General features: G+C 67.4%; 1 protein-coding gene across 1 annotated transcript; it reads left to right on the top strand.

The window, feature by feature from the left end:
* Positions 1-5,578: 5,578 nt before the first annotated feature.
* CIMAP1D (CIMAP1 family member D) lies at positions 5,579-10,870 on the top strand. The gene is made up of 4 exons (XM_070058438.1): positions 5,579-6,858; positions 8,376-8,483; positions 8,892-9,005; positions 9,831-10,870. The coding sequence occupies exons 1-4, from the start codon at positions 6,732-6,734 to the stop codon at positions 10,313-10,315; spliced, it is 834 nt and encodes a 277-aa protein (XP_069914539.1). The 5' UTR covers positions 5,579-6,731; the 3' UTR covers positions 10,316-10,870.
* Positions 10,871-10,877: the final 7 nt, after the last annotated feature.

Below are 10,877 nucleotides of genomic sequence, written 5' to 3'. Positions count from 1 at the left end.
CTGCCCGGGGGCAGGCGGGGAAGGGTCAGGGCGCCAGGCTGCCGAGGCCCACGCAGGGCGTGCCCCCAGCTCTCCTGGGCCCTGGGTCCCCGGGCCCAGTGCCCTGCAGGTCTGGGTTCCTGGGGTTTGTTAGGGGCGCCCTGCGCGACAAGGAGCCCTCCGGGGTACACGGCAGTGGCAGGGGCATGGGGGAGCGCTGGAGGTGGAGGCGAGGAGGGGAGAGGGGCAGGGGCGAGGCAGGGGGGGGTGAGGAACCCAGTGCTTCTGTGCCTGCGTTTATTCCACGCTTCCTGCCTGCACCTGGGGGCCTCAACCTGGGCTTCCTCAGGGCACTGGCCCCCCTTCCTGGCATTGTCCTGCCCCAGGAAGCCCCCAGGCCTCCCTGGAGAACCCCCATCCTGGCTTCCCCCATTGTCCTGCCCCAGGAAGCCCCCAGGCCTCCCTGGAGACCCCCATCCTGGCTTCCCCCATGGCCTCGGAGCTGTGTGCCCCCTCCAGCCCTGGCGCGTCACCCCCCCCCCCCGGTCAGCTTTGGGGTGGCCGGGTGCCTTGTGAGGGCAGGGCCTGCTCGCCCTGGCACCCAACGCCCTGTGGGTCTGATGAGCCAGTGTGTGTGTGGGGTGGACCTGGGTGCCTCTCCCTCCCTCTGCCACGCTTAACGTGCCTTGGCAAAACCAGGGGTGGCCATTGCGCCTGTCTGAGCCAAGGAGGCGTCACGGGTGGCTAGAAGCGTAGGACGCGGGAGCAGCCGCTGGTGTCAGTGGGCTGGCTGAAGCTGGGCTGGCTCTGTGTCAGGTTCTGGGGGAAGCACCCTAGACGGCCACCTGGGCCGGAGGGAGTCCTTGGTCCCAGGGGGCTCCTCCCTGCAGGCCCTGGGGGCTGCCCACCAGGCTGGTGCCGGGCACTGGGCATCTAGCCCAGGGGAGCTCAGTGGTCCCTGACCACAAGCCTGCTGGTGGCCGGCTCTGGCCTCTGGTGCCCACATACCTGTCCCGTGGGAGGTGTGGATAGGCAGCTAGGGACCTTGGGGGGCCCTTGTGGGTGAAGGGTCAGCTGGGACAGTGGCCTCTGCAGGGGGCGGGTCTGGCCATGCGGGCCTGACAGCCTTGTCCAGGGGCCCTGAGGCCACCATGTCCTGAGCGCCACAAGGACAGGGCGGGGTTCAAGTGGGTGCAGGGATGGGATGGGTACCTGGGTATGGCCTCAGCCTGCTGTCCCCCATGCCCACGGCCCAGCCCTCACACCCAAAGTTTTGTCACCACCTGGCAGCCGGGTGCACCTCTCTTCCCCCTCCTCCCATCTCCTACCAGAGACGCCGCCCCCCTCCAGACCCCGCCAGGGCCCACCCGCAGCTGGGCCCCATCCTGAGCTGTGCAGGGCCCTGGGGAGGGGAGGGGCAGAGCCAGGGGCTGGGCCAGGTCCGCACTGTCCACTGCGGAGCGGTTAGGTCACAATCCGGGGCGCTGAAGGTGTGGGAGTCCCGGCCCCAGGACCTGCGTGGACTCTACGTGGTGGGACGTCCTCCGGGACCCACTGCGCATGCGGCGTGAGCAGCTGCGTCCCGATAGCGGTCAGCAGCACCTCGGGGGTGTCGAGGGTGGGTGCGGCCTGTCAGGGGCGGGGCATGGGGGCGGGGCACCCCAGCCAGGCCCGCGCCCCCATTTGGCCTCAGGGCGGGGCTCCCATGGCCCCTCTGGCGCCTAGTTCTCGCGGGGCGGGGGCGCCCCCACCCCCGGCACCACGGACCGCAACTCCCACCTTCCCGTGGCCCATAATGCAGCACGCGCAGTTCACCTCCCTGGGCGGCGCGGGGGTCCGGGGTCCGGGGTCCGGGGTCCGGGGGTCGCTCGGTGCCTCCGCCGGGCTTTGTCTCCCTCCTCCTCCTCGCCCTGTGGCTTCCAACTGCGCTTCGGAAGCAGGGTCGCAACCCGGGGCCGATCGGGACCCCCAGCCCGATGTGAGGGTGGGGGCGGGCTTGTCAGCCCCCTGCTTCGGTTGAGGGTGGGGGCGGGCATGTCGGGCCCCCCAGCCTGGTGTGAGGGTGGGGGCGGGCATGTCGGGTCCCCCATCCTGGTGTGAGGGTGGGGGCGGGCATGTCGGGCCCCTGCTCCGGGTGAGGGTCTGCTCTGGGTGCCCACGTGCGTCCTGCCCTATTTTAGGTGACCCGAGGTCTCAGAGCCAGGTGCGCAGACACCTGCTGAGGGCACCTGCAGTCCTAAGCCCAGACCGGAAGTGGGGTGGGGGAGTGAGACCGCAGCACAGCCCCAGGCCCCGCCACTCCCTGCAGGGTCACAGCCCAGCCTCAGGGCCCTGTGAGCACCCATGCCGGCTGCCACGCACCACTTCAGTGCCCTGTTGAGGCCGGGGACAGGCGGTGGGCGAGGGGAGAGGTGGGGCCGGACGGGAGAAGGGGCAGCGAGGGGATGGGCACCTGCAGCAGGTAGCCTGGAGGCTGGGGGCGGTCCCGGGCTCAGTGGACACAGGCACTCACTTGAAGGGCAGGGGGAGGCACCAGAGGACCTGCTGGGACCCCCTGTGGCCTCCACACCCTCAGTGACCAGGCTGTCCCCCACCCCAGGGCCCTCAGGGACCAGGCTGTCCCCCCCGACCGTTGGTGACCAGGCTGTCCCCCCCAACCCTCAGTGACCAGGCTGTCCCCCCAATGACCCTCAGTGACCAGGCTGTCCCCCCAACCCTCAGTGACAAGGTTGTCCACCCGATCCTCAGTGACCAGGCTGTCCCCCCAATGACCCTCAGTGACCAGGCTGTCCCCCGACCCTCAGTGACCAGGCTGTCCCCCCCGACCCTCAGTGACCAGGCTGTCCCCCTGACCCTCAGTGACCAGGCTGTCCCCCTGACCCTCAATGAACAGGCTGTCCCCACTGGGCCCTCAGTGACCAGGCTGTCCTCCCGACCCTCAATGACCAGGCTGTCCCCACTGGACCCTCAGAAACCAGGCTGTCCTCCCGACCCTAAGTGACCAGGCTGTCCCCCCTGACCCTCAGTGACCAGGCTGTCCTCCCCGACCCACAGTGACCAGGCTGTACACTCCAACCCTCAGTGACCAGGCTGTCCCCCCGACCCTCAGTGACCAGGCTGTCCCCAGTGGGCCCTCAGTGACCAGGCTGTCCCCTCCAACCCTCAGTGACCAGGCTGTCCCTCCGACCCTCAGTGACCAGGCTGTACCCCCGACCCTCAGTGACGAGGCTGTCCCCCCCGAACCACAGTGACCAGGCTGTCCCCCCCAGACACTCAGTGACCAGGCTGTCCCCCCTAGACCCTCGGTGACCAGGCTGTCCCCCCGACCCTCAATGACCAGGCTGTCCCCACTGGGCCCTCAGTGACCAGGCTGTCCCCTCCAACCCTCAGTGACGAGGCTGTCCTCCCTGACCCACAGTGACCAGGCTGTCCCCCCCAGACCCTCAGTGACCAGGCTGTCCCCCATAGATCCTCGGTGACCAGGCTGTCCCCCCTGACCCTCAGTGACCAGGCTGTACCCCCGACCCTCAGTGACCAGGCTGTCCCCCAGACCCTCAGTGACCAGGCTGTCCCCCGGTCCCCTGTGTTCTCGCCCATGGAACGTGACCTGCTGGACTTGGGCTGGGTGCCCAGTGCAGCGAGAGAGCCGCCTTAGTGCCCGCTGCTCCGCACAGCCGGCTCTTCCTGGGAGGGCGGGGGGCGGGGCCCGGGCAGAACAAGCCTGTCTTGTGGAGCCTGGCGGCCACACAGGCGCGTGAGCGTGAGTCAGGGGCTGGCGGAGGCGCGGGGCGGTGTGAATGCTCCCCGGGGAGCCGGGACGTGACGGATCATGGGACGGATCGCGGTGTCGCGGGGGCCGAGCGGGGACTGACACGGGAGGCTGGAGGCCTTGGCTGCTCCCGCTGCCCCTGTGTGCCAGGGACGGAAAACAACAGGGCATCCGAGAAGCCGGGTCCCAGGGGAGGCCCCGCCCCGGCCAGCATGTGCCTCTCAGGGTGCGGGGCCTCGGGTCGGCCACGGCAGCAGTGCCACAGCGGCCACTTCCGGAGCAGATGTGCCGGGGGACGGGGCGAGCACATGGGAGCCGGCATGCACCCTGTGGGCCTCCTGCTGGGCCTCGGCCTCCTCCGTGAACTGGGGACAGGTCCATGATGTGGTTGTGATCCCCGTCCAGGGGTCTGTTGAGTGGGTGCCGTTGTCACGAGGACACTGCTGACCACCCCTGCACACGCTTGGCACCGTGGGGGTGTGGCCTGGTGTCCGCGGCTCTGCAGGACCGCAGCGCCCACCGTCTCGGGCCCGCAGTCTGGTGTCCCTGGGTGGAGTCACCCCGGCTGCGACCCCTGGGGGTCAGTGCCGGGTGGAAAGGCCGTCCCCTCGGGGCCCCTGAGCGCGAGGGTCAGTGGTGTCTGACCAAGACTGTCAGACCGAGGGCTCATGCCTGATTCTGAACACTTAGTGTGGGCATAGCGGTCACTTTGTAAGCTGAAAGTACAATATTTTGGACATAATGGGGTAAATAAAATTGATTTTGTGGGGCCGGTGCTGTGCCGTATCAGGTAGAACCACCACCTGCATCCCATCTGGGTGCCTGTTCGAGTCCCGGCTGCTCCGCTTCCGATCCAGCTCCCTGCTGTGGCCTGGGAAAGCCGTGGAAGATGGCCCGAGTCCTTGCGCCCCTGCATCTGCGTGGGAGACCCAGAAGAAGCTCCCGGCTCCTGGCTTCTGCCTGGCTCAGCCCCAGGCATTGCGACCATTTGGAGAGGGAGCCAGCGGATGGAAGACCTCTCTCTCTCTGTGTCTGTAACTGCCTTTCAGATAAATCCTTGTGGAAAAAAAATCGATTTTGCTTGTTTTCTGTTTTCCGTATGACTAACAGAAAATCCCAAGTTACACATGGGGTTGGTGAGTTTTCCAGCGGGGGTGAGGGGCTGGGCCCACTGTAACCACTGACTCACAGAGCGTCAGCTCCAGACCCCTGCACCACCCCGGGACCTGCCTCGCTGGCCTGAAGGAAGCTGTCGCCGCTGAAGCCAGTGACTCAGCCCCCATCGCCTCCCATCACCCGCATCGTCCTCCATCGCGCACCCGGGGCCATGCTCCCTGCAGCCACCAGAGGGCGCCGGGGAGCGACCGTCCAGGCTGTCCCTGCTCTGCCCCGCAGCCCACTGTGGTGCCCACCTCACTCGAGGTGAGTGCCCCGGCCAGGGCCGTGCTGACCCCCGCTGCCCTCCCCGCACATCCTCCAGCCGCGCAGGCCTCCCCACCGGCGCGGGCCGTCCTGGGTGGCCGCGGTCCCCATCTGAAGCGCCCCACACTGCCTTTGCCGCTTGCCACCCTGCACCTGGGCTCCGGCCTCTGTGGTGCTGCCCCTCAAGCATGCGCCCGGCCCCCAGCTGTCCAGACCCGGCCTCCCCGCCCCCCAGGCCAGTTCCAGACCTGTCACTGCACGGTTCGTTTGCATGCGTTTGCATAGATTTGCATCTCATTGGGAAGCCTCCCACGCCCCTCCAGTGTTGGCTGCTCCGTCCTGGCTCCCGCCACATGAGGAGGGGGAGCCTGCGCCGTGGGGGCGGAGTCCCTGCGTCCTGCGTCCCCCGCCCAGGGCCTGAGCGCGGGGGGACGGGGCCACGTGCAGGCCCTCATCCCCCTGCCTGGCTCTGGTGTCCAAGGCTGAGGTCTCGGCCTATGAGAGGCCTTGCAGGCAGGAGGGAGAGGCTGGCCGGGGTCTGCCCACCCCCTCCCCGGTGCCCGGCTCTGCAGCAGCTCCAGAAATGAGTGGATGGCTCATGTGGCACGGGTGTGGGCCATGACCGGGCCTCAGGCACAGGGCTCGGGCCTCGGGGGCTTCCAGGGACAGACTCCGGGCCAGTGTGGCCAGAGCACGGGCCCGTGGGAGCTACGTCTCGGTCCCAAGGCCAGGCTTCCCAGAAAGCTGGGGTCTGGTCAGCACCGAGAGGCACCTGCGTCCACAAGCTGAACCTGAAGCTGGGGTCTCCCGGGGGGCCCCGGAGCCCCGGGCTCCCCACTGTAGAGGGCGAGTGGTCTCAGCGGCACCTCCCCCAGCAGTGCCGAGGCCCTGGTGCCTGAGCCGGAGGCAGCCCTCGGCGGAGGCAGGGATGCCATGTCATGCTTCAGGGGCAGCGGGGTCCTGGAGAGCCGGCTGCACCTGCTCACCCCCCCTTGCCCGGCGCCTTGCGATGCCCCCACCCCATAAGACAGGCGGGGGCCGTGGGGCTCAAGTGCCCAGCTGGCCTGCACTGGCCCGGAGGCTGTGCACAGACCGCGTTTGTACCCACTTCGTCTCGTCCTCCTGAGAACCCCGGCCCCATCCGCCTCCCTCCATCCTGGCCCACTGCCCCAAGCAGCCTGGTATACAGTAGGTGCTCAGCCTGTGCTTTCCCTGAGAACTGTGAGCTCGCGCGGCAAGGCCACAGGCGGGGGGTGGGGTGGGTGGCAGTTCCTGCTCCCTGAGGCCGGCTCCCAGGGGACCTGCCCTGTGGACATCAGATCTTTCCTGGATCCTCCGGCCACCTGGCCGACACCCGATCCCAGCCCACTTCCAGGCCTGCCCTGGCCAGGCCTGGGACGTCCTGCCGAGGCACAAGGAGCCGTCTGTGTGGGCGCAGGAGGTGTGGGGAGACCCGGCTCTGCCCAGTGGATCGGGGCTGAGGACTTGGCCGGGCTTGGGTCTGTGGCCGCTGGAGCTACGACAGCGCTGGCCCCTGGGGTGCTGCCTGCTGCTGCCCAGGATGGGGACCCTCGGCTGCGACCCCGCTCTGCGGCCGTGCACGGCACCCCTGTGCCGGCGGCTGGCCGAGCGCCTGACTCCGGAGACTGGCCTGAGGCCGCCCTGTGAGCCGGCCACGCAGCAGGATGGTTCGTACGCTGGGTGGGGGGGGGGGCGGGGACCCCTTCCTGCTCCAGAGGCCTGTGCCGGGGTCTCTGGAGGGCTGTGGGCTCCCAGAGGGAGGCAGGAGTGTGGGGCTGGCCCCTGTGCCCCGAGGCTCCCTGTCCCCTGAGTGGGTGGGCTTGGCAGTGGAACCCCCAGCCTCCACCTGCCTGAAGGTAGCATCGTGGGGCTGCCCAGGTGTCAGGGCAGGGGTGCAGCAGCCAAAGAGGAGTGGGTGGGCGGTGATGTGGCCGAGCTGGGGAGAACAGGCTGAGAGGAAGCCCGAGAGGCAGGGGCCAGGGCAGGGGGACCCACTGGGCCTCAGTGTACCCGTTATAAACAGCAGGCCTGCTCAAGCTCCTTGCTTTGTGACTCGTGGAGCTGGGGCAGGCTATTGCGGGTGACAGTGTGTGAGTGACAGTGACAGTGTGCTACTGAGTGGCAGTGTCTGAGTGACTGTGTATGACAGTGTTGTCTGTGAGTGATGGCGACAGTGTGTGTGACAGTGTTGTCTGTGATGGTGACAGTGTTGTGACAGTGTGTGTGAGTGATGGTGACAGTGTCTGTGTGTGACAGTGTCATCTGTGATGGTGACAGTGTGTGTGACAGCGTCTGTGTGTGACAGTATGTATATGACAGTGACAGTATCGTCTGTGAGTGATGGTGACAGTGTGTGACAATGAGTGAGAGTATGTGACAGTGTCTTTGTGAGTGACGGTGTCATCTGAGTGATGGTGACGCTATTTGTGTGACAGTGTTGTCTGTGATGGTGACCATGTTGTGACAGTGTGTGTGTGTGAGTGTGGCGGTGACAGTGTCTGTGTGTAACAGTGTTGTCTGTGATGGTGACAGTGTGTGTGACAGTGTTGTCTGTGATGGTGACAGTGTGCGTGACAGTGTGTGTGAGTGATGGTGACAGTGTGTGTGTGAGTGTGATGGTGACAGTGTCTGTGTGTGACAGTGTCGTCTGTGATGGTGACAGTGTGTGTGACAGCGTCTGTGTGAGTGTGACAGAGTGTATATGACAGTGACAGTATCGTCTGTGAGTGATGGTGACAGTGTGTGACAATGAGTGAGAGTATGTGACAGTGTCTTTGTGAGTGACGGTGTCATCTGTGAGTGATGGTGACACTGTGCGTGACAGTGACAGTGAGTGACGGTGTTGTCTGAGTGATGTGACTGTGTATGACAGTGGCAGTGAGTGATGGTGACACTGTGTGTGTGACAGTGGCAGTGAGTGATGGTGTCGTCTGTGTGCGTGGGGACCCCTCTGCACTCGGGCCTCAGTTTCCCTTCCTGACAGCCCTCACTGTACTCGACCTCCCTAGGCAGGGGCTGCTGTGTAGACTGCACCCCTCTCTCTGTGACTCCACAGTGACTCACAATGGGGGGCTTCAGTTTGTCCCTGAGGGCAGATGTCCACTGCCCCCTGCCCTGGGGGGCAGGACAGGAGCCTGGGCAGGGGCCGGGCCCGCCCAGGGGTGACCAGGGCCTTGTCTTGCAGCCCGGGGGCCGGGACTGTACGTTCTGCCGTCCACCGTGGGCTTCATCAAACACGACTGCACCAGGGCGGCCAGCCCGGCCTTCTCGCTGGCCGGGAGGCCCAGTGAGGGTAAGGCCCGGGGCGGGGGGCTGGGGTGGGGCGGCCTCTCCCCTGGGCCTCTCTGGGTCTCCTCACCTCCGAGTCCCAGGCAGCAGGTGAGTGAGGTGGGAGTGGGCGGGGCCTGCAGAGAGAGGGGGCGGAGCCACTAAGGCCGTGCTTCTGCTCTTGCCCTGCCTCAGTTTCCCCGTCCAGGCCGGCACGTGCGGGCGTACCTGCACGTACCTGCACCTCCCTCAGCCTCCCCCGTGGGCTGGGTCTGGGGCGCGGCCGGGGTCTCACTCCCGCCCAGCATGCCGTTTCGGGGGCAGCGGCCCGGGCAGTGATCGGGTCAGCACGACCGCGGCCTGGGCCGCGAGCCGCCATCGAGCCTGTCGGCGTCCACCGCGCAGGCGCCTCAGGACGCCCTCCTCTCCCCAGCACCTCCCCCAGACTTCAGCCCAGGGCCCGCCTACTTCTTGGACCCGAGAGTGACGCGCTTCGGCCGCAGCTGCGCTCCCGCCTACTCCATGCAGGGCCGGGGCAGGTGTCGGGGTGAGTGCCCGCCCCCGGCATCCGCGCCCCTCTGCAGTTCCGGGGAGCCTCCAAGGGACCCACAAGGAACTCGGGTGCCCACAGGGGACCCCAGGACCGCAGGAGTGGGCACGGACTGGGCAAGCGGGTGGGCCACGGTGTGAGAGCCCTGTGCACACATAAACATTTGTGAATCTACCTGGTCATCCGCCCATCTGCCCCCCTATCCATCACCCACCCACCCATCCATCCATCACCCACCCACCCATCCATCCACCCATCATCCATCCACCCACCCATCCATCCATCACCCACCCACCCATCCATCCACCATCATCCATCCACCCACCCACCCACCGGATGGAACCCACCTCCGCCCTCCTCTCGGGCACGAGCTGAGCCACCCAGCCACGCACTTCTACATCTGCGTTCCCATCCGTCCACCACCCTCCTGTCCACTCACACACGTGCACCCAGTCAGCTGCTGGGAGTCGGAGCGGATTGGACACGTCCTCCTTATCTCTGGGACCCCCCGGTGGTGGAGTTAGACCCAGGGGACCACCCGCCTTCAGTGTGGTTCTGTCTGGAGCAAAAGGAAGAGCCCGGCTGGCACTCCCAGGAGGGGCTGGGACCACTGTCCAGAGCGAGGGTGTGGGGAGGCAGCCGGGGAGCAGGGGGCTGGAGGAGGGATGGGGAGAGGCCTGCCTGAGGGTGGGCTCGGGCCGCAGGCCTGGAGAACTGGCCTCGAGCGTGGAGGATGGAGAGGGGATGCCCTGAGTTGGAGGATGCTGTGGGCATTGGGGGCCACGCAGGGACCAGGGCCAGCCCTCCTTCCCCACTCTGCAGGTCTGGAGGTGACGCCAGGCCCTGGGGCCTACAGCCCGGAGAAGGTGCCCCCTATGCGCCAGCGGACACCCCCAGCTTTCACCCTGGGCCCCCGCCTCCGCCTGAGGCCCCTGGACGCTGCGGCCCCAGCGCCCAACGCCTACACTATGCCCCCCCTCTGGGGCTCACAAGTCCTCACCAAGACCAGCAGTCCCAGCTACACGGTGGTGGGCCGCACGCGCCCTGCCCGGCCCCCACAGGACCCCGCAGCCATGCCCGGCCCTGGCCAGTATGACAGCCCAGACCCCAGCACCTACCGGGGTCGCCCGCCGGCCTTCACCATGCTGGGGCGGCCCCGCCCCCCGCGGCCCCCAGAGGAGACCCCGGGCCCCGGCAGCCACAGCCCTGAGCAGGTCACGGTGAACAAAGCCAGGGCCCCCGCCTACACCATGGGCATCCGCCACTCACGTCGGGCGGCCACTATGGCTGCGGCCACCACGCCCTGACAGGCCCATCCCTCTCCTGCGTTGTGATGGGGGCCGGGCTGGGGCTGGGGGCTCAGAGGGGCCGGGCGGGCGCGGGGGAGAAGCCGTCTCTTCCCATCCTCTGACCTGCCCCAGGTCTCTCCGGTTTCCCATCCTCTGGCCCCTGGGGGCTGTGGCCCTGTGGCCCTGTGGCCGGGCAGGGTGCAGGGCAAGTCTCCTCTCAATGCCCCAGTTTCCTCCCTGGGTCACTCCAGGCCGGGCCAGGCGGGGAAAGGGACACCCTGACCCCGTGCGGCTGCCTGGAGACGGCTTCCTGTGTCCCAGAACTCGGTGTCTGTCCCCGCGGCACCCGGGGCCCAGACACAGATCCCGTTCCTGCACACCCTCTAGAGCTGCCGCCAATAAATTTCCGCTCCACACCTGCGGGCTCGGCTCACAAACACGGCTCCTGAGTGTGTCTACCCACTGCGCAGCTCTGCCCGCCCAGGGGTCTGCAGGGGACCTCTGGAGGGGCCCCAGGGCCTGGGAGGCCTGGCAGACCAGGTGGGAGCCTCGCGGGGACACCGAAGGGAGGGCTCAGGAG

Source organism: Oryctolagus cuniculus, chromosome 16 (assembly GCF_964237555.1).
Source record: "Oryctolagus cuniculus chromosome 16, mOryCun1.1, whole genome shotgun sequence".
Taxonomy (NCBI): domain Eukaryota; kingdom Metazoa; phylum Chordata; class Mammalia; order Lagomorpha; family Leporidae; genus Oryctolagus; species Oryctolagus cuniculus.
This window is presented reverse-complemented; position numbering and strand designations above follow the sequence as displayed.